Raw genomic sequence first — 24,776 nt, 5'->3', positions numbered from 1 at the left:
AGGAGAAACATTCTCCTTTCCTAGCAATTGGAGGTGTGATTGTACTGCTCAGTAGTCAGATCATGACCAACAACTGAATCTGAGTTTCCAGTGCTAACCATTGATCCTGAATTTCCCACATCCAATGACTCTGAAGTATGCACCTGATTGGCAGTAAATTTTGACTTAGAGTTTGCTTTCCCTTTAGTGAATTGATGGTCAGGTGGATACCCATGCAACTTGTAACAAGTATCTCGTTTGTGTCCAAGAATGTGACAAAATTCACATTCAATGTAGGGCTTCTTCCTTTATATTTTTGGCATTGATTCTGACCTTTGCCATTTTCAGAATGATTGGCATAAAGTGCTATAGTTACTTCTAAATTCAAACTCATCCCTGCCAAGATTTTCTAACTTTCATCTTGATTGACCACTAAATAAGCTTACTTGCCATTCGGTAGAGGATTCATTAGCAAGATTTGGCTTCGAACCATGGAATAGGACTCATGTAATCCCATCAAAAAATGCAGTAATTTCTGCTGATTCAGATGCTCCAAATATGCTTTTGCCATCGATTCATCACAATTCACATAAAATTCCTCTATCAAAATCAAAACACAAACAATTAATTAAATTAATTAAACAATCATACTATAAATTTATAATTTAATATTATAATTAATTAAATTTCTAATTATTTAATTAAGTATTGTACTAATGTTTATAATGGAATATTATAATTAATTAAGTAATCATACTATAAATCTANGGCTACAAAGTTAGTTCCTTGAGTTAGGTTAACGATTTCCCGATGCAACCCAAACACTCTAGTACCACCTACTTTGTTGTACTGTTCTTTCAAATCTTGCCAGACATGTGAAGCACTTGTAGAGTAAACTATACCATTAAAGATCTCTTTCGAGACTAAATTAAAGATGCATGCAAGCACCAATGAATTACATCTCTCCCATTGTGGAGCCAAGCTAGAATGTACAGTCGATTTTGTGCAAGTACCATTAACAAATCCAAGTTTATTTTTGGCACAGAGAGAGACCGTCATGGCTCGAATCAAGATGTTGTACTTTTCAGCTCCAACGAGTTGTTCAGAAACCAATATAAAGCTTGGTGTATCTAATGGATGGACATACAGGGGTGAATTGGAGTCAATCGACTGAATGGTAAGTTCTTCTGTCGATGTTGGCATATTTGATTAACTAATTATCAAATTGATTGATCTAGAATCAAATTCAAGTCGAATCGACTAAGAATTTAGGTTGAACCAAAAAAAAAAAAAAACTAATTCAAGATTTCGAACTACAAAATTCGAAGGATGAAACAAAGAAATCAAGTGTTCAAGCTGATTGAACTTATGTAAATTAAAGAGGTTCACTCGAATCGACTCGTTCTCAGATTAGGGCTAGAGATTCTGTTGCTGTGATACCATGTTAATAAACAAGGAAGCAAAGAAATGTAACTGAGTTTTGAGAAAATGAATTCGTGTCTTTACTAAACGTGTTACTGTTCTTTATATACAGCATAGCAGCTCAGTTACTTATTGAGCTGAAGAGTGAACTAACTCACTCATTCTAAACTAACTCAGCTTAGCAAGAGTAAATTGCATTAATACCCTTTACATCTAATAGTTTCTTTTTCGTGTGAACCTGAACTTGTACTTGTAAGTGTTTTGTAATATTCTTTGCTTTCAGCAGAGGAACTTGAAGCGCAGATGCAAAAGCTCCATGAAGAACATGCATCCACCTTATTGGAGAGAAGGGCTGCCGATAATGATGATGAAATGATTGAGGTAGAAGCAGCTGTGAAAGCAGCTATCGCAGTATTCAACGACCGTTGCAACAATGCTGCAATGATTGCAGCTGCCAAAAGTGCAGCTCAGGCGGCATCTTCTGCCATTAAAGAACAAACAAATTTACCAGTGAAGTTAGATGAATTTGGTAGAGATATGAACCTGCAGAAACGGATGGATATGACACGGAGGGCTGAAGCACGCCAATGTGGGAGAGCTCGATTTGAGTCAAAGTGCTTGTCATCCGTGGATATTGACAGTTCCAATCAGAAAATGGAAGGAGAATCAAGTACTGATGAAAGTGATAGTGAGAGTTCTACATACCAGTCAAACCGTGAATTGGTGTTCCAGCATGCTGATGAGATTTTCAGTGATGCATCTGAGGAATATTCCCAACTTTCATTGGTTAAAGAAAGGTTTGAAAAATGGAAGAGAGAGTATTCATCGAGCCATCGTGATGCTTACATGTCCCTAAGTGCTCCCACAATTTTGTCTCCGTTTGTAAGGTTGGAGCTCGTAAAGTGGGACCCACTACACGAGGATGCTGATTTCTCTAATATGAAATGGCATTCTTTACTATTCAGTTATAGTTTGCCAGAAGATGGGAGAGATTTTACCCCGGATGATGCTGATGCGAACCTGGTTCCTACGCTGGTTGAAAAGGTTACACTTCCAATTCTGCACCACGAAATTGCTCATTGCTGGGACATGCTTAGTACAAGAGAAACAAAGAATGCTGTTTCTGCGACAAGCTTGGTTGTCACCTATGTTCCTACTTCCAGTGAGGCACTAGCAGATTTACTACTTGCTATTCGTACCTGTCTGGCTGAAGCTGTTTCTAACCTTACAGTCCTTGCATGGAGCCCTCTTTTAATGAATGCTGTTCCCAATGCAGCACGGATTGCAGCATACCGATTTAGGATGTCTGTTCGTTTGATAAGAAATATCTGCTTGTGGAAAGAAATCCTGGCATTGCCAATTCTAGAAGAGCTTGTCCTTGATGAGATTTTATGTAGAAATGTTTTTCCACATGTTCGAAGCATCACATCAAATGTTCATGATGCAATCATGAGAACCGAAAAAATTGTTGCTTCTTTATCTGGGGTCTGGTCTGGTTCAAGCATCACTGGAAGCCGCAGCCGTAAGTTGCAACCATTGGTTGATTACATGCTATCATTATGAAAGACTCTGGAGAAGAAGCATTTGGCTGGTGTGACCGAGGATCTGAGTGCCTTGTACACATACTTCCAATACAAATGAATATTTAGAATAAAATTATAATGCAGTGATAGACCAAATTACATTAGTTAATGACTTTAATCCACTTTATTTTTTTAGCCTTGGTGGGCAAAGATGCTAAAAGTTGGCTCAAGTGGAAGCGTGCTTCACTAGATTGCGCGTGTAATAGCACTTCAATGCTTTATATGCTCAGTCTACAGAGTGATGAAAAAACTTGATAATTTTTTATAAATATGGGGTTCGGTGCCCAACTATTCCATCTCTAGGTATAGCCACTCCAGTCGTTTAGTAAGGTTTTCATCATTTGGTTGAATCAAATCTTTTTTTTCTCTTATATTCATAATCTATTCACACACTAGAATCATTTGTAGCTCCAAATATTATAGATGGTAGGTGTTTGCAGCCTGCAGCATGTTTAGTTTTGCTTTTATGACACCCGAGGTTTAGCCAAATTTTAATATGGTACCCTGATTGCATTTATTTCAGATTCCTACCCTTAATCTAACTTCGTTTACTTTAGTTTAACAATTGAAGGGTAAAAGCGTCAAAGTACGCACATTTCAAATTTCTCTCAACCCATTGCCGGTGCCGCCCGTGGATCCCGGTCAGATTTCTCACCCAAACTGACAGAAATCATCACCCTAAGCCCAATTCCTTTACCTCCTAACCTGAACGACCGATTTCTTGGCCAGATTTGGCCTGTTTTTACGCGAATTTCCAATCGTGCGATCCACAACTCAGGCCCGATTTGGGTAGTTCCCGTCGCCGTTGGCCTTCCTCGACCCCACGATCGACATCCCCACCCTTCATTGACCAAAACCCCCAATTCCTGCTTGTTTCCTCTCACCGATTGCCGGTTGCCGTTACGTTAGGGTTTCAGAATTCTCAGCCAAATTCTGGCCGATTTCGGCAGCCGAAACTCCCGCCGCCACCACTCCTAGCATTACCGGTGCCTCCTCTTCAAAACCACCATAACCCCACCTCCTGGCAACTCGCCGATTGGCATCCATGATAGCACAACCTGCCACCGTGTATGGTTTTTTTTTTTTTTTTTAGTTGTTTTGGATTTTGGTTTGATTTGGGGTTTTTTGTGTTATGGATTGACTGTACAAACCCCCTTGGCCATTTTCTCGATCTCCAGACATCACTCACCTGCCCTTTACAAAACGCCTACCAATTGTTCGGCCATTTGCCCCAACCAGTCGCGCGAACACAAACCTATTGGCTGGGGCAAAGGAATTGGGCTTAGGGTGATGATTTCCGTCAGTTTGGGTGAGAAATCCGGCTGGGATCCACAGAAAACAAGTGGCTCGGGCACGACAATGGGCGTTTGTTGAGAGAGATTTGAGATGTGGAGTACATTGATGCTTTTACCCTCAATTGTTAAAATAAAGTAGACGGGTTTAGATTAAGGGTGGAATCTGGAATAAATGCAACCAGCGATACCAAGTTGGGATTTCGCTAAACCTCGGGTGGGAACATGTCGTTTGCCCTACTTTTATCTATTATTTCTACAGCTTTGCATTGTAGCTATATACTTGGGCCATGGATACCTGATTTGGAAGTGAGAGACGATGGATAGATGCTACTCTCCCTGCTTGCTCCTATGTTCAGTTCTCTTCTCTTCAGCCTCTCTTTCAACCATTCTTATTTAGTTTCATCTAATCTTTCTGCAAGCAGCAATGGACCTGGTGGGAGAATTCTGCTCCGCAACGATCTCGGTCTCACTCCTCCAATGGGGTATTCATCATTATCCTATCATGCAAATTGACAACCTGTATACTTTTCTGCACAACTATTTTGTCTTTGCCATTTTCTTTTATAATAGTGTGTAAGAGAAGTTAATATTGAGCAGGTTGTTTTAGGTGCAAGTTATATAATTAGATGTTGTTTTCTGCTATGGAACTGAAGAGTATATTCGCCTGATTATAGTGAAACTGTGTACTCTGTTTTCAGTTTGTTTTTCTTCTCCATGCTAGAGACGCTATTATTCTAATTTTGCAGTACTTACAAAATAAAAGATTATGGTTTTGTTATAACATATTTGTTTGTGATAAAATCAATATTCTATCAATAATGGTTTATCCTCAAGCAATTTAACTCTATGGCGTAGGTGGAATAGTTGGAATCACTTCCACTGCCAGATTAACGACAAGATCATTAGAGAAACAGGTGAGTTCTTGATCGTTTATTTGGATAATACAACTAAACATGCCATAATATACCAATCTTGTTATCATCGATAGACTCAGATTACCAGCAAGTGTTTTGCATCAAGTTACTACATATATGTATGCAATATTTATAATGCTTCAATTTTTGTCTTCAACAGCTAATGCCCTAGTATCAAGTGGACTAGCCAAGCTTGGATATCAGTATGTCAACATAGGTAACAACTTGGTGTGGGAAATATCTAAAGCACCTTGCTATTCATTCCTAGGTGAAATAATCTTCTTATCAATTAGTCAATTGNCAAGAGTGTTTGATTACTTGCTTGCAGTCGAATAAACTAGTAGATGAAGTTCGAAAGGAGTAATTTCTTCAAAGAAAGCGATGGACTCTGCTTCGTAAAGCGAAGAAGTTTCAAAATTTCTGCAAAATTCACGAGCTCTGGAAAGAAAGCAACGCGGCAAAAGAGGCTGACAGAGAATACACATATAAACAACTCTTTTCGGGGACCTTCGTGCTCAGTGTAGGTGGCTTAATACTATGTGAACCCCACAGGTTTAGAGAGAGATTTGAATAAATTGACTTTAATACCATTATTTGAAGATAAAGGAATTTTATAAAAAAATTTGTACAAAATAATATAGTAAGAAACGTGGACATTTTGGATTGATTCTCTTTCCTTCTTTAGCTAAACAAAGAAGGACAAAATGAAAGATGACAAAGAGCACAATAACTAATACTAACAGTCTTTGTATCACTTCTTCGATTGAGTCATCCCTGTTACCCGTCAAGACACGCTAGTTGACTTGGAAATTGGATGGTAAACACTTGCAGAAACTGACTTTTACTCACTAATTGTTGGGTCAATAATTAATATCGAATTTTACTGGAGAGACTTGGCTCATTTGACTCAAAAAACTTTGACATAAAATATACGTGGATGACTTCTAGTTCTTTCTTCCAATGATCGGACTGGGTGCTTCAACCAGGTTTCGTCAATGATTACGGTTTATTAAGTGTTAAAAACCGGTATTTTCATTTAAATCACTTCTGACCGTTATTAGACCGCTAGAATAATGTCAGACCGCTGGTTCAACCGGATCAAATGAAATCAAATTAAAGCTCTTGCAGATTATGTGCACAGCAAAGGTCTGAAGTCAGGAATTTATGCAGATTCAGGGTGAGTTCTTATCATTTTTTCCTGCTAATATTCTGTGTGAAAATCATTTAAACAAGTTCCTGATGCTTTTCAAGAATTCATTGCGTCAAATTTGCATGAGAAGATGTACCATTTTTCATTAAAACACACATTAAAATGACCTTCAATTCCTTTTGTCTCCATACTTGTAAAGGTACCGAACATGTACAGGGAAAATGCCAGGTTCAATCGGCCATGAAAAACAAGATGCTACAACCTTTGCTTCGTGGGTATGCATGCTGAATGCGCAAACATAATCTTTCATCATATATGCTTGAAGTTGATCATTCTAATTTCCAGTTCTTGTCGAAGATGATTGAAGTTAGTAATTTGTGTACCTTTAAGCAGGGAATTGACTACTTGAAGTATGACAATTGTTACAATGATGACACAAGACCAACCATNGTTCCAATTTGGGTAATTTTTTTTTTTTTTTAAAATAATGGGTGTCTGCAAGCAAAATCGCATCTCGATCCTGACAAGCGACTCGATCCCACCAACAGTGGGTCCTGTTGCCTTGATTACTTGCTTAAATCTTGTAAGTTAAAGGATTCGAACCTAGAACCATACACCTTAACCACACATTCCAGTGCTCAACCACTCATTTTACCACTTGAGCTATAGCTATCCATTGTACCCAAAGGTGAGTTGATTTGGGTATTTTTGCAATTGCTCTAATTGAATTTATATGATTTGCTGGTGAAACTTAGCATTAAACAATAAGATTCATATGGATTACTAAACCTTAGAGATGTTGTCAGAAGATCGTGGAGTTTATGCATGTGGGAAACTATCATAGCCGACCTAAGCGAAACCAATCAGCACAACAATCGATCGAAATCATGGTCAATGCCCTCCTTTTATCCCCCACACACGTACACCTACACAGCTCTTAACATCATCTAAAAGGGTTAGTGAAAATTAAACACACTAAAAACATAAATGAAGAACATATATATTAAACATGTCACATAACATAAATTAAAGACATACATGAGATCTTTTGCTATCTTTAATGTTATCAGAATATTACAACACCCTTGAGGTTGAGGGAAAGTTTAGAAAGATGAAAAAAACATAGAAAAACTATGGGAAAGATGTGTAAAGAAAATATGCAAGGGAGAAGTGAGAGATTTTTAGCAAGAGAAATATACAAGAGTTTTACAAAGTTCCTCATTCTCCACGAGAAGATAAAAGGTTTTATTTATAGATAAGAGATAATTAACCCAAGCAAGACTCATAAATGAGTCATTTAATACATGACTAAACTTTTTGACTTGTCTTTTTTATTATTATTATTTTTTATTTATTTTATTTATTTTTTTACATTTATTAGCCTACAATACTTGACTTTTACAAAACATGCGGAAGATATTATATAGAGTTGGAAAACTGCCATTTAGTCCACCACTATTTTACGTAAAGGACACAACTTTTTATTTTAAGAAGACACGCAGAGCTTTAATCGTCTGACAAGTTGGTAACGTGGCTCGAGTCTTCATCTTGGAAATCGAGACAACCCATTGATTGAATCCAGTTAGCAGGGATTTGTTGAGAATATGTATCTGGATGAGTATCCGAAGAAATGTTTGGAATCTGGGATGTTTGTCTTGCAGAGGTACTTGGTGTATGCATGTACTGTTGTCGCCTGGATTTATGAAGATAGTAATTACGAGACTGCTGAAGCTCTTCTTCTTGCATAGTATCTAGCTGTGAGTCTAGGTACCACCATTCTGGATAATCTGAATTGGCATCGAATTGAGTAGTCATGGAACCTATGCATGTTTGTTTGGCTTGGAGTAATTTCTCAGTATAATCTGGAGGAAAGAGTTCCCACGGAGCATCATCGCGAAAGGATGTCATATTTCATCAAGAATGATCTGATTTTTTCAAAAAAGATTTTTTGAATTGATCTAGCCTCAACAAGATGGTCAAACATATTATGGACGAGGTCATATGGATAAGACCGATGAAATGTGACTTGATACTGTGAAAAATATAGGCCATCGAATCTGATAAAGTGATATATGTGGAAAAAACATGATAGACCATGCCATTTTGGTAGATATAAGACCTTTGTACCGGGCAAGCTAATGAGCAAACACAGATCTCTATTTGTCTAGGGTTTTGAACCATCTGAGAAAAGTCATCAAAGAGCGTAATTCAGAGGTTGAGGATGACTGATATTGGGAAATTATTTTCAATATATGATGGACCGGGAATTGAATGGCAATGTGGTACTAGTGTAACATATACCAAAAGAACCATAATAATTCTTCTGGAAATATGATATTAAGACCTTGAGGTAAACAAAAGATTTTTTAAAAGGGGTAACCTGGATGAATGCCTAACATATCATGCATGGATTGTCTACATTTTTCAATGCATTGAATCTGATAAAAAAACATGAGGGTGGTAGCATTTTCATCAATGATACGAGTTCAAACAAGGTCATCGAATTCAGGAGGTACGTCTGGAGTATGGTTTGGTGAAGAAGATGATGAACAAAAACTGGACTGGGTTAATGGTTGAACATAAAACAAGGAAGAGGTTTGGATCTAGGGTTCATGAAACCGACTTGTTTAGTTTTAGGTCTGGATAAATAATCTGCAAGGGTGTTGGTGTGACCTTTAATGTGCTGGACAGTGAAGGAATATTTGCTGAACCATTTTGCCCATCGAAGTAATTGTTGATGTGGAACCTTTTACTTGTTGAATTGAAGCATTTGATCAAAAGACTTCATATCTGTTTCAACAAAGAAATGATAACCAACAAGGTGGAATTCAAACCTTTCAATGGCTTTTTTTACTACTAATACTTCCTTGAAAGTAGAATGATAATGTTGTTGGTGTGGATTGAATTGTCCACTCTGGTATCCACATAAATGTCATACCTTGTCATCATCTTGTCATCATCTTATTCAAAAAGCACTGCACCCCAATGAGTGTCACTAGCATCTGTTTGAAGAATTCTTTCCTTAGAAGAAGGAATCTTCAATGGTTGTGTACGGAATGATGTGCGCTTAAGACTCTTGACTGCATTTGTTTGCTTTTCAGACCACGAAGGAGGATTCTTCTTAAGCATCTGGGAAAGTGGAGTAGTGAAACGAGAAATGTTGGGAATATAACTACGAATGTAATTGGCAATTCCCAAGAATTGTTGTATTTCTTTCTTGGTTGTGAGAACATCTGGGAATTTTTGCAACTCGTTAGCAATATGAGGCTGAAGATCATACTTACCGTCAGCAATCACCATACCAAGAAAATCAATCTTTGTTTGCCCTAACTCTATTTTCTTCTCAGAGAGCATAATACCATAAGAGTGTACGATATCAGCAAATTCACGAAGAAGACGTATATGAGATTCCTCATCTTTTGAAAAGAGAAGGATATCATCGATATAAATGAGACATGTATGTAGCAAGGGAGCAAATATCTTCGTCATGACTTTCTGAAACAGGGAAGGAGCGACTTTAAATCCAAAAGGCATGACTGTCCACTAGTAGTGTTGGTTGGGAATGCAAAAAGCAGTCTTATGACGATCATTAGGATGAATTCCAAGTTGCCAAAATCCAGCTTTGAGATCAAATTTGGAAAACATCTTTGCATTATAGAGATTTGCAAAGAGAAATTGTTTGAAAGGCAGAGGAAATTTATCATCACGGAGAAATAAATTCAATAACTGATAATTGATAACAAGTCTGAGTTTTCCTCTGGCTTGTTCAACACGTTTATTGACATAAAAAGCTTCACATGCCCATTGAGAATCTGTGGATTCGATCAATCATTGAGATAAAAGCTTAGTACATTCTTGTTGGGCAAACTGAGATGTTCTAATGACATGCCTGAATGACTAGCTTTAGTGGGATTGATATCTTCGCTCTTAATGAATGGCAGATGGATAAAGAAATCAGAATTCTTTCATAATGGATAAGCACATTTAGTGAGAAAATATGCACGAGAATTCACACAAGAGCAGGAAATAAGCTGAGTTTTGATCTGCTCAATAGAATTGCCGTCAATCTAGAATAAATTAGGCTGAGTGGTCAAGGATCGGAAAAAATCTTGTACCGAACACCCTCAGGGAGGATTCTAAGTTTATTGAGTTTAGAATAAACATCAAAACCTAGAACCATACCTTTGCTAGGTAAATCGGAACAAAGAACTTTATGAAAAGTAAAACATCCTAGAAAAATTTGGATTTTAATGGGTTTACTTATTAGATGAGTAATGAAAGTGTCACTATTAACAGTGTAGAAAACTTCCTGATGAGGTTTCCACTGAGAGAATGGGAGGATCTTAAGGTTGATAATAGTGCAAGTAGCACTAGTATCAAAAAATGCTATAACTGAAATGAGATTGGAATATTTAGTGGGAAAGATCTAAACTTTTGTTATAGGTACGTGACATAAGAAGGCTAATGATGGAAGGGATTGTGGTGTTTGTTGGATATGGTAGAAATAGTGACAATTATCTAAATAAGAGAACTCAGTATCAGTGGCTGCAAACTGGAAAATAGAGTTTGAAGTGGGTTCTTCATCCATTGAAAACCAACTTTCAAAATCATCATCAGAAAAATCTATATCTATTGATATGTTTACCAGTCCTAAAACACTTGTAAACATGAGTGGACAAGGAATTACAAGTCCTAAAACACTAATTCGGTTGAATCAAAGAATTGCATTCCAAGTCCTAAAACACTTGGATTGTGGAGAGTGGAAAACATTGGAGGAGATTAAGCCCAAGCAAATCCCAAGGGGAGAGAGAGCCCAAGCACTTCGGCCCAAACCATTCCAAGCCCAAGCCCAACAAAGGAAGCTCAAGTCCACCAAGAGAAAANTGTTTATGTATACCATGAAATTTAACTTCAAAAAATCTGTCATGTTACTATCTTGGCATTCTTATCAAGCAATTATCAGCCCTTGGATCATGATCCAAGGGCATTTACTGGTTCGCTAACTTTACCCGTTCTTTTGACCTTTGCCTAATGCAATATCAGTTTCACAGATATGGGCGGGTCCTCTTTCGGGAGATAGGATAGTTGTTCTCTTGGAGAACAGAAAGCCATGGAGTTCCAAGATGACAGCACATTGGGATGACATTGGCTTTAATTCAACCAACACGGTTGTTGAAGCAAGAGATATTTGGGAGGTAAACGTAAAACCCAAGTTTAAAGGAAACTTTTGTTGCTTTGAGTCTAACTCAAATTCTAATTTTCTAATTTCAGCATACTACTCTTCCAACAAAATTTCAAGGGAAATTGACTACCAATGTGGAAGCTAGTGCTTGCAAGATGTTTGTACTGACTCCACTCACAAATTAAGCTTTTGGCATAAAGCATGAACCTCTTCTCTTTCGTGTCAATAATAACAAAAGAAAAATAAGTGTAGTGTTTAAAAAACCTAAAAACTTCACAATGAGGTCTGTAATTAAGCAAATACAAAGCAGTGTATCAGGATTCAGGCGTTGTGAGAGCTCAGGGCTTCATTTAAGATATGAAATCAAGGGAGCAATTCATGCAAAACATATAGTTGAACGGTTGTTAATGAATATGGGATAGCAGAAGCAAAATTTTGTAACACTGAATGTCTTCAATACCCAACTTATGGCAAATGCTTCTTGAAAGACAAAAAGTGTAGGAAATAAGCAAGACAATGTGTGCTTCTACATGAAAATAAATACCAGAAACAAAAGAGCTTAGATTTTGCCGATGAGGAGACTAAAATGTCAACACAAGACCATTGAACAAGAAAATTAGTTATATCTTAACTTCTTATAACATAGATGTAGATGAGCTTAATATAGTAAAGGGATATTTAAAGAAAAAATGTCCTGGTAAGCTTAAGTATGGCAATACAAGTATATATTTTGTGTGAAGAAATTAGGCGCAGTATGCATATATGCTGAGAATAAAACCAGTGAGATCCAAGTATTGGCAGACAGCAGCTGCATTAATAACTTGCTTTTTGTCTACCATGGATGCAACGAACAAAAACAAATGATCAAAGAATTTACACAAATGTTAATGAACTAAAGAAGAACATTAATGTCTGACACTCCCAAGGAATTTTAAAAGTATAGCAATTGTTACTTGTGACTACTTCCATTGCAATGGTGGATGGCACCATTGCTCTGTTCCCTGTGCTTCATTTTTAAGTGATCTAGACCCCATATTCGAATTGTACGATCATCACTGGCTGAAGCCAACATGTGAAGATTTGCTGGATTCCAGCTCACACAATTAACTGATCCAGAATGCCCAGGCAGTGCCAATATGAGTTCTCCAGAGCATCTAAGCCATATATACACCTGGAAAAAGAANACATTGCTTCCATTTGTGTTTGGCCGAATTTGAGCTTAAGTTTAGGGCATATTTTGTGTTGTTTGTTGTTGAAAATTGGTTGGATTTGGATCATCTATGAGCTGAGAAAGCTATTGCATCATTTTGGTTGACTATTTAGGCTTGTTTGGACAATTTTTGGCAAAATGATCAGGACGGTTGCACAAATAACACCGATTAGATCGTTTGCCTCTGCGTTTCATTTTTCAAAGAAACTTGCAGTGCTTAAAATGTCGAAATTTGCGTCTAGCATGAGCATTAGGTGGAGAAAACTTGATGCGTCTGGAATGAAACTTCTTCTTAGTAGGACAAGAACATGAGCGATTTGATTTGCACTTGATCTGCAAGTCTGGTCTTTGATAGACCTTTGTCAGCTGCTTAGAACGCTTCAGATAATCATCAAAAAATTGTTTTTAAGAACAGAGCTTTTCCAGAGCGAGAATGATAAACTAATAAATTTCTCCAAGAGAAGTGGAACCAAGTTGTTTGTTCTGGGACTGCATAAGCTTGGTTGCTTCATGACTTAGGGATTCTGGAATAGATGCTAAAAAAGCTTGCTCCATGTTAGGATCATCCATACCCCTAAGTGTATGATATCTTTTTACCATCTCTTTGTAATGCCTGTCAAGATCTTTCTTTTTAAGAGAACAACGTCGCATCTTAAAATATTCTTCTTTGACCTGGTCCTCATAAAGGTGAGGTAATCCACGAAATTCATCATAAAGGAGATATAGAGCTTGATTAATATCTGGTATTTGAATGAACAAATTTTGTCTATACCCTTGAAGACTTATCCAACAATCACGGAGAATGCCACCAAATCTAGCTGTAAAATGTGTAAGTACAGTAGAGACTTGGGCATTAGGTTTACGCATTTCAGCTTGTAACCAGGCTTGAAATTCATACATCCGAGTTCTCCATTTGTGTGGAGGAAGATCATCAACAATAAAAGTGTGGAGCTTTGCTGAAACTATATAAGAGTCACGCTCAGCCGTAGTATGACGGGATTATCGATACATAGGCGAAGAGTCTGGAATGGAATCATCACCTTTAGACATCTCATCATCAACCTTAGAAACACCAGGTGGTCTTAACGATTCGGGTTGATGGGTCATCAATTGAGGATAAACATTAGGATGTTGATCATAAGTATTACTTTCAGAGTCAAAGCCATTTTCAAAGGATTCATCAGTCGAAGGTACATCAGCTTCTGATTCTGTTTGGAAGGTAGATAGAGAATCCTGAGAAATGCCCGAAGCTGCAAGACGTTGCCTTTCTGCCATGTTTCTAAAAAAAGAGCTTATAAAATTAGAAGATACGGGGTTTTCCGAAGAGACAGGATTAGTATATGTTTGGCGATCTTCCATCATCATCATTATTTGCACTGGAGCCTTGTTCTTAGATAAAGGACGATGAGGCTTAGGAGATGGAGGATCTTAATGACCGGAAGAGAAAGAATCAGGTATATCATCGTATGGTTTCTGCGTTTTAGCATAATATTTTTCTCGCTTTTTTTGTTCTCGTTCCAGCTTGATCTTTTTATCACTTTCTTTGCGGAGCTTGGCATATAACTATTCAGTGTTGCCAAAAGCCTGAACAACACCAAAAGGTATATGAGATGAGACCAAAGGTTGACTAATCTTTGGGAAAGGTGAAAAAGAGGGTTGTGGCGTGGATCCATCAAGCTGTATAACTTTGGAAGGAACCACTTTTGGTTGTTGAATCACAGTTTCCTTAAAAGAAGGAAAGTCTGTGTCATAATTGAAATGTTGTCTTGTCTTTTTGGGTTCAGGAGATTGAAGCATCATAATGGACTGAACAGGTGGAGTATGAACAAGGGGTGAATGGGTTGGTTTGTTTTCTTTTGCAATCCACCGGAGAGCCTGCTGATAACATGGTAAAGGTTGTTTAAAGTAAGGTGATTTAGCAGGTTTGGATAGTTTTAAAGGTGATTTGGGTTTAGGTTTCGAAGGGATTTCCCGTGAAGGATGATTGGATGATGATTCTTTCCAGGCTAGTGGAGAATATTTGACATAATAGTCAAATTTACTAGATGGTTGACTAAGAAGGCCAACTTCAGGATCATGGTCTTCAAATCTGGAGTGAATATCTTTTTTACTGCACCGAGCTGTCTGTTTTTTCCGTCTGGAAAGATATGCTCATCTATTTCCCAAATAGGATCATCACGGCAATCCGAGCATTGGCAGTCAAGATCAAATGGAGTGTAACTAGTGAGTAGATCAAATTAATGATAAGCAGAGCACCAGATTGTTGAAATGAATGAATGGAAAGTCCATGTTCCCGTATAACTGTAGCTGGTAAGACTGGAGTGATCATGAATTGAGTTTGTCGAAAACTCAAAGGTGGAGCACTAGGAATTGCTGGGGACTTAAATCTGATAGTTGTTGTTTCGTCACTGTTATCATACATGATAGATTCTATAAAAACCACTGGAGTTTTTTTTTTTTTATTAAGAGACTTATAACTCGTCACCCAAGAGTCGAGTAACAATTTAATCAAATCATCTCTGGAAATTTGCTTGGGAATATTGCTACAGTGATGAGTATTCTGAGTGTCAATAGTAAGGAGCAGCGCATCAATAGTCGTAGGGATAGCGAGATCAAGAGCATGGTCTTGGATTTGCTAAACCATATGATAATGCAAAGTAGTTGCAATACTCCCTGGATTTAAATCTACACCAACGATCTATAATTGAACTTTAAAAGCTTTGGGGCAATGGACATTAGAAAGAGACATATTAAAATTAGGAAATAGTGTCATAATGACTATCCCAGCATTCAAAGTTGTTTGTGTCGTCCCTATACAAGCATGTTGATATTGGACAAATCTAGTGTCCAACAAAGCGATTCGGACAGAAACAGGAAGTCATTTTCTGCCATGATAAGATAGAGCTAATCGGATAGCGCCAAAGTGTACATGAGAGTATCTTTCACGGATCCATTGAGTAATAGATTCTTAAGGGATTTCCAAAGTAACATATTGTTCTTGGGTTGTGGCTGGAATTTGACACTTGTCAAAAGTACTAGTCTGGACATACTCTTTGATTGGCTTTCTAGAAGGTCTTACAAGAGTTTTAAAGGTTTTAGACAAAGAAGACAAAGACTTGGAAAAGGTTGTATAAGGATTTACAATAGGAGGGATAACATCTTGAATTTTTTGATTTTCTGGGATATAAGATATTTCATACAAACTATCTACTTTAGAAGAAGATCTAAATAAGCTAGTATTTATGGGAGCAAGAAACGTAGATAAAGCTGAAGAGGTTTCCATATGAGTGAGTTCAACCTCTTAGATGTGTAATACCACCTCAAATGATAAGGATAACACAAGACCCAAATATTAAACATAAAATAAAACATAAAACATAACCAAAATTTAAAGGAGCCAATATCCGAGGGGAGGTAGTCCTCCGCACACGCAGAAATTGGAACCAATAAGTAACTTAAAGAAGCCAATATCCGCGGGGAGGTAGTCCTCCACACATGCAGAGATTGGAATCCATAAGTGGTACGGCTCTAATACTATACGAATTACTATCTTCATAAATCCGGCCGACAACAGTACATGCATGCACCAAGTACCTTTGTAAGACAAACATCCCAGATTCTAGACATTTCTTCAGATACTCATCCAGATACATCTTCTCAACAAATCCTTGCTAACTAGATTCAATCAATGGGTTGTCTCGATTTCCAGGATGAAGACTCGAGCCACGTTACCAACTTGTCAGATGATTAAAGCTCTGTGTGCCTTGTTAAAATAAAAAGTTGTGTCCTTTATGAAAATAGTGGTGGACTAAATGGCAGGTTACCAACTCTATGTAATATCTTCCGTATGTTTTGTAAAAGTCAAGTATTGTAGGCTAAAAAAAAAAAAAAAGAGACAAGTCAAAAAGTTTAGTCATGTATTAAATGACTCATTTATGAGTCTTGCTTGAGTTATATATCTATTATATATAAATAAAGCCTTTTATCTTCTCGTGGAGAAGGAGGGACTTTGTAAAACTCCTGTATATTTCTCTTGCTAAAAAAATTTCTCACTTCTCCCTTGCATATTTTCTTTACACATCTTTCCCATAGTTCTTCCATGTTTCTTTCGTCTTTCTAAATTTTCCCTCAACCTCAAGGGTGTTGTTATATTCTGATAATGTTAAAGATAGCAAAAGATCTCATATATGTCTTTAATTTACGTTCTTTGACATGTTTAATATATATGTTCTTCATTTATGTTCTTGGTGTGTTTAATTTTCACTAGCTCTTTTAGATGATGTTAGAAGTTGTGTGGGTGTACGTGTGTGTGGGATAAAATGAGGGTCTTGACCATGATTTTGATCGATTGTTGTGTTGATTAGTTTCGCTTAGGTTGGCTATCATAGTTTCCTACATGCATAAACTCCACGATCTTCTGACAGCATCTCTAAGGTCTAGCAATCCGTATGGTATCAGAGCCACACCACTTATGTATTCCAATCTCTGCATGTGCGGCAGACTACCTCCCCTCGGATACTGACTTCTTTAAGTTACTTATTGGTTCTAATTTCTACATGTACGGAGGACTACCTCCCCTCGAATATTGGCTCCTTTAAGTTTTGGTTATGTTTTATGTTTTATTTTATGTTTAATGTTTGGGTCTTGCGCTATCCTTACCATTTGAGGTGGTATTACACATCTAAGAGGTTGAACTCACACATATGGAATCCTCTTCAGCTTTATCCACGTTTCCTGCTCCCATAAATGCAAGCTTATCTAGATCTTCTTCTAAAGTAGATAGTTTGTATGAAATATCTTATATCCCAGAAAATCAAAAAATCCAAGATGTTATCCCTCCCATTGTAAATCCTTATACAACCTTTTCCAAGTCTTTGTCTTCTTTGTCTAAAACCTTTAAAACTCTTATAAGACCTTCCAGAAAGCCAATCAAAGAGTATGTCCATATTAGTATTTTTGACAAGTGTTAAATTCCAGCCATAACCCAAGAACAATATGTTACTTTGGAAATCCTTCAAGAATCCATTACTCAATGGATCCGTGAAAGATACTCTCATGTACACTTTGGCGCTATCCGGCTAGCTCTATCTTATCATGGCAGAAAATGACTCCCAGTTTCTGTCCTAATTGCTTTGTTGGACACTAGATTTGTCCAATATCAACATGCTTGTATAGGGATGACACATACAACTTTGAATGCTAGGACAGTCATTATGACACTGTTTCCTAATTTTAATATGTCTCTTTCTGATGTCCATTGCCCCAAAGCTTTTAAAGTTCAATTACAGATCGTTGGTGCAGATTTAAATCCAGTAAGTATTGCAGCTACTTTGCATTATCATATGTTTTAGCAAATCCAAGACAATGCTCTTGATCTCGCTATACCTACGACTACTAATGTGCTGCTCCTTACTATTGACACTCAGAATACTCATCACTGTAGAAATATTCCCAAGCAAATTTCCAGAGATGATGTGATTAAATTGTTACTCGACTCTTGTGTGATGAGTTATGAGTCTCTTAATAAAAAAAAAAAAAAAAACTTCAATGGTTTCTATAGAATCTACCATGCATGATAACAGTGACGGAACAACAACTATCAGATTTAAGTTCCCAGCAGCTCCCAGTGCTCCACCTTTGAGTTTTCGACAAACTCAATTCATGATCACTCCAGTCTTACCAGCTACAGTTATACGGGAACCTGGACTTTCCATTCATTCATTTCAACAATCTGGTGATCTGTTTATCATCAATTTGATCCAGTCACTGGTCACACTCTATTTAATCTTGACTGTCAATGCTTGGATTGTTGTGATGATCCTATTTGGGAAATAGATGAGCATTATCTTTCCAGATGGAAAAAACAAACAGCTCGGTGCAGTAAAAAAGATCTTCACTCTAGATTTGCAGACCATGATCCTGAAGTTTGCCTTCTTGGTCAACCATCTAGTAAATTTGACTATTATGTCAAATATTCTCCACCAGCCTAGAAAGAATCACCATCCAATCATCCTTCATGGGAAATCCCTCCGAAACCTAAACCCAAATCACCTTTAAAACTATCCAAACCTGCTAAATCACCTTACTTTAAACAACCTTTACCATATTATCAGCAGGGTCTCCGGTGGATTGCAAAAGAAAACAAACCAACCCATTCACCCTTGTTCATACTCCACTTGTTCAGTCCATTATGATGCTTCAATCTCTTTAACCCAAAAAGACAAGACAACATTTCAATTATGACACAGACTTTCCTTCTCTCAAAGAAACTGCGATTCAACAACCAAAAGTGGTTCCTTCCAAAGTTATATAGCTTGATGGATCCACGCCACAACCCTCTTTTTCACCTTTCCCAAAGATTAGTCAACATTTGGTCTCACCTCATATACATTTTTGTGTTGTTCAGGCTTTTGGCAACACTAAACAGTTATATGCCAAGCTCCGCAAAGAAAGTGATAAAAAGATCAAGCTGGAACGAGAATAAAAAAAGCGAGAAAAATATTATGCTAAAACGCAGAAACCATACGATGATATACCTGATTCTTTCTCTTCCAATCATTAAGATCCTCCATCTCCTAAGCCTCATCGTCCTTTATCTAAGAACAAGGCTCCAATGCAAATAATGATGATGATGGAAGATCGCCAAACATTTACTAATCCTGTCTCTTCGGAAAACCCCGTCTCTTCCAATTTTATAAGCTTTTTTTTTAGAAACATGGCAGAAAGGCAACGTCTTGCAGCTTCGGGCATTTCTCAGGATTCTCTATCTACCTTCCAAACAGAATCAGAAGCTGATGTACCTTCGACTGATGAATCCTTTGAAAATGGCTTTGACTCTGAAAGTAATACTTATGATCAACATCCTAATGTTTATCCTCAATTGATGACCCATCAACCCGAATCGTTAAAACCACCTGGTGTTTCTAAGGTTGATGATGAGATGTCTGAAGGTGATGATTCCATTCCAGACTCTTCGCCTATGTATCGACAATCCCGTCATACTACGGCTGAGCGTGACTCTTATATAGTTTCAGCAAAGCTCCACACTTTTATTGTTGATGATCTTCCTCCACACAAATGGAGAACTCGGATGTATGAATTTCAAGCCTGGTTACAAGCTGAAATGCGTAAACCTAATGCCCAAGTCTCTACTGTACTTACACAATTTACAGCTAGATTTGGTGGCATTCTCCGTGATTGATGGATAAGTCTTCAAGGGTATAGACAAAATTTGTTCATTCAAATACCAGATATTAATCAAGCTCTATATCTCCTTTATGATGAATTTCGTGGATTACCTCACCTTTATGAGGACCAGGTCAAAGAAGAATATTTTAAGATGCGACGTTGTTCTCTTAAAAAGAAAGATCTTGACAGGCATTACAAAGAGATGGTAAAAAGATATCATACACTTAGGGGTATGGATGATCCTAACATGGAGCAAGCTTTTTTAGCATCTATTCCAGAATCCCTAAGTCATGAAGCAACCAAGCTTATGCAGTCCCAAAACAAACAACTTGGTTCCACTTCTCTTGGAGAAATTTATTAGTTTGTCATTCTCGCTCTGGAAAAGCTCTGTTCTCAAAAATAATTTTTTGACGATTATCTGAAACGTTCTAAGCAGCTGACAAATGTCTATCAAAGACCAGACTTGCAGATCAAGTGCAAATCAAATCGCTCATGTTCTTGTCCTACTAAGAAGAAGTTTCATTCCAAACGCATCAAGTTTTCTCCACCTAATGCTCCTGCCAGACGCAAATTGCGACATTTCAAGCACTGCAAGTTTCTTCGAAAAATGAAACACAGAGGCAAACGATCTAATCGGTGTTATTTGTGCAACCGTCCTGATCATTTTGCCAAAAATTGTCCAAACAAACCCAAATAGTCAGTCAAAATGATGCAACAGCTTTCTCAGCTCATAGATATAGATTTTTTTGATGATGATTTTGAAAGTTGGTTTTCAATGGATGAAGAACCCACTTCAAACACTACTTTCCAGTTTGCAACCATTGATACTGAGTTCTATTATTCAAATGATTGTCACTATTTCTACCATATCTAACAAACAGCACAATCCCTTCCATCATTAACCTTCTCATGTCACGTACCTACAACAAAAGTTCAGATCTTTCCCACTAAATATTCCAATCTCATTTCAGTTATAGCATTTTTTGATACTAGTTCTACTCGCACTATTATCAACCTTAAGATCCTCCAATCCTCTCAGTGGAAACCTCATCAGGAAGTTTTCTACACTGCTAATAGTGACACTTTCACTACTCATCTGATAAGTAAAACCATTAAAATCCAAATTTTTCCAAGATGTTTTACTTTTCATAAAGTTCTTGGTTCTGATTTACCTGGCAAAGATATGGTTCTAGGTTTTGATGTTTATTCTAAACTCAATAAACTTAGAATCCTCACTAATGGTGTTCGGTACAAGATGTTTTTCTAATCCAGGACCACTCAGACTAATTTATTCCAGATTGACAGCAATCCTATTGAGCAGATCAAAACCCAGCTTATTTCATGCTCTTGTGTAGATTCTCATACAGATTTTCTCACTAAATGTGCTCATCCATTATGAAAGAATTCTGATTTCCTTATCCATCTTCCATTCATCAAGAGCGAAGATATCAATCTCACTAAAGCTAGTCATTCAGGCATGTCACCAGAACATCTTACTCTAGCCCAACAAGAATGTACTCAGCTTTTATCTCAAGGATTGATCGAATCCACAGATTCTTAATGGGCATGTGAAGCCTTTTATGTCAATAAACGTGCTGAACAAACCAGAGGAAAACTTAGACTTGTTATCAATTTTCAGCCATTGAATTTCTTTCTCCGTGATGATAAATTTCTTCTGGTTTCCAAACAACTTCTTTTTGCAAATCTCTATAATGCAAAGATGTTTTCCAAATTTGATCTCAAAGCTGGATTTTGGCAACTTCGAATTCATCCTGATGATCGTCATAAGACTACTTTCTGCATTCCCAACCAACACTACCAGTGAATGGTCATGCCTTTTAGACTTAAGGTCGCTCCTTCCCTGTTTCCGAAAGGCATGACGAAGATATTTGCTCCTCTGCTGCATAAATGTCTCATTTATATCGATGATATCCTTCTTTTTTCAAAAGATGAGGAATCTCATAGGGTGCGTTTGGTTCAATATTTCTACTCATATTCTCAATCTTATTCCCCCAATATTGTTTGGCACATTATTCCAGAAATGTTAGTGTATTTTTTTAATTACTTTTAGAACCCTTAAGTTCATTAATTTCACTAAATACCCCAAAAAAAGTTTAAAAATTAGCAAAAACACCCCTACCCGCCCATTCTTGCCAGATTCCGACAACCACCATCGATGGTAGCCGAAATTTGTCACAATGGTGAATAACCAACAAGTCTACAATGGATATGACCGGAAAAGGCCAGATCTGGCCGTTAGTGATGGCCAAAGAAATGGTTGTTTGTTGACCGAAAACGACGGCCAAAGCTGCACCTTTGCAACAGTCGACGGCCACATTTGGCCGCAGATCTGGCCTTTTACGGCAAGATCCATGGTGTATTTGATCGAAAAAGGTCATATTGACGCGTTACGACACAGATCTGACTGTTCTATGTCGTAACTCAATTTTTCGGCTAGATTTCAGCGGTGGTGGCCGGAATCTGGCACTGCAGGTGGTGGGGGTGTTTTTGTCATTTTATATATTGGGATGTTTAATTAAATTATTTAACCTAAGGGTTGATTTATAAATTTTACCTCGTAATACTCCCCTATTCAACTACCCAATATTATTCTCAAAATCCTATCCAAAATAATGAACCAAACGCACTTATATACGTCTTCTTCGTGAATTTGCTAATATCATACACTCTTATGGTATTATGCTCTCTGAGAAAAAAATGCAGTTAAGGCAAACAAAGATTGATTTTGTTGGTATGGTGATTGCTGACGGCAAGTATGATCTTCAGCCTCATATTGCTAATGAGTTGCAAAGATTCTCAAATATTCTCACAACCAAGAAAGAAATACAACAATTCTTGGGAATTACCAATTACATGTGCAGTTTTATTCCCAACATTTCTCGTTTTACCACTCCACTTTCCCAGATGCTTAAGAAGAATCCTCTTTCGTGGTCTGAAAAGCAAACAAATGCAGTCAATAGTCTCAAGCGCACATCATTCCATACACAGCCGTTGAAGATTCCTTCTTTTGGGAAACGAATTCTTCAGACGGATGCTAGTGACACTCATTGGGGTGCAGTGCTTTTTGAACAAGATGATGACAAGGTACGACATTTATGTGGATACCATAGTAAACAATTCAATCCACACCAGCAACATTATCATTCTACTTTCAATGAAGTATTAGCAGTAAAAAAAGTCATTGAAAGGTTTGAATTCCACCTTGTTGGACATCATTTCTTTGTTGAAACGGATATGAAGTGTTCTGATCAAATGCTTCGATTCAACAAGTAAAAGGTGATAGAATTTGAGGTGAGCCTGACTCCTCACCCAATAAGGTCTTGTTGAATGGGAGGATTACCCCCTCTTATAACCCAAAAGGCTTGAGCATGCCTAGTCAATGTGAGACTCCAACACTCCCCCTCACGGCCAAGCTCATATGTTGGGTCATGCCTGTTATTGGAGGTAGTTGCTGACTCTAACTCTTCACTCGTTGGTCAAGCGCTCAGCTCAACTGAACCTAGGCTCTAATACCATGATAGAATTTGAGGTGGGCCTGACTCCCCACCCAATAAGGTCTTGTTGAATGGGAGGATTACCCCCTCTCATAACCCAATAGGCTTGAGCATGCCTAGTAGATGTGGGACTCCAACAAAAGGTTTCGCATCAACAATTACTTTGATGGGCAAAATAGTTCAGCAAATATTCTTTCACCGTCCAGCACATTAAAGGTCACACTGACACCCTTGTAGATTATCTATCCAGACCTAAAACTGAACAAGTCGGTTTCATGAACCCTTAATTCAAACCTCTTCCTTGTTTTATGTTCCAACCATTAACCCGGTCTAGTTCCTGTTCATCATCTTCTTCACCAAACCATACTCTAGACATACCTCCTGAATTCGATGACCTTGTTCGAACTCGTACCATTGATGAAAATGCTACCACCCTCATGTTTTCTTATCAGATTCAATGCATTGAAAAATGTGAACAATCCATGTATGATATGTTAGGTGTCCATCCGGATTACCCCTTTCAAAAAATCTTTTGTTTACCTCCAAGTCTTGATATCATATTTCCAGAAGAATTATTATGGTTCTTTTGGTATATGTTACACTAATACCACATTGACATTCAATTCCCGGTCTATCATATGTTGAAAATAATTTCCCAATATCAGTCATCCTCAACCTCTGAATTACGCTCTTTGATGACTTTTCTCAGATGGTTCAAAACCCTAGACAAATAAAAATCTGTGTTTGCTCATCAACTTGCCCGGTACAAAGGTCCTATGTCTACCAAAATGGCATGGTCTATCATGTTTTTCCATAGACATCACTCCATCAGATCTGATGGCCTATATTTTTCACAGTATCAAGTCACATTTCATCGGTCTTATCCATATGATATCATCCATAATATGTTTGACTATCCTGTTGAGACTAGATCAATTCTAAAAATCTTTTTTTGAAAGAAATCAGATCATTCCAAATGAAATATGGTCATCCTTTCGCGATGATGCTCCATGAGAACTCTTTCCTCCAGACTACACTGAGAAATTACTCCAAGCCAAACAGACATGCATACGTTCCATCACTACTCAATTCGATGTCAATTCAGATTATCCAGAATAGTGGTACCCAGACTCACAGCTAGATACTGTGCAAGAAGAAGAGCTTTAACAATCTCATAATTACTATCTTCATAAATCCAAGCAACAACAGTACATGCATGCAAGAGCTTTAGCAATCTCGTAATTACTATCTTCATAAATACAAGCGACAACAGTACATGCATGCACCAAGTACCTCTGCAAGACAAACATCCCAGATTCCAAACATTTCTTTGGATAC

At 37.5% G+C, this 24,776-nt stretch overlaps 2 protein-coding genes across 2 annotated transcripts; both read left to right on the top strand.

Annotated features, from left to right (window-relative positions):
* Positions 1–1,036: 1,036 nt before the first annotated feature.
* Positions 1,037–3,042, top strand: LOC116128291 (transcriptional repressor ILP1-like). Its single transcript, XM_031414000.1, is given in 2 exon segments — positions 1,037–1,130; positions 1,685–3,042. Coding segments are annotated over 2 exon segments (1,452 nt in total).
* Positions 3,043–4,603: 1,561 nt separating this feature from the next.
* LOC116128290 (alpha-galactosidase-like) lies at positions 4,604–8,091 on the top strand. The gene is made up of 7 exons (XM_031413999.1): positions 4,604–4,761; positions 5,135–5,193; positions 5,354–5,410; positions 6,307–6,370; positions 6,543–6,618; positions 6,737–6,805; positions 8,005–8,091. Exons 1-7 carry the CDS (start codon positions 4,604–4,606, stop codon positions 8,089–8,091), a joined length of 570 nt encoding a protein of 189 aa, XP_031269859.1.
* The last annotated feature ends 16,685 nt before the right edge of the window (positions 8,092–24,776 follow it).

The sequence above is a fragment of the Pistacia vera genome, unplaced genomic scaffold (assembly GCF_008641045.1).
Source record: "Pistacia vera cultivar Batoury unplaced genomic scaffold, PisVer_v2 Contig199, whole genome shotgun sequence".
Taxonomy (NCBI): domain Eukaryota; kingdom Viridiplantae; phylum Streptophyta; class Magnoliopsida; order Sapindales; family Anacardiaceae; genus Pistacia; species Pistacia vera.
This window is presented reverse-complemented; position numbering and strand designations above follow the sequence as displayed.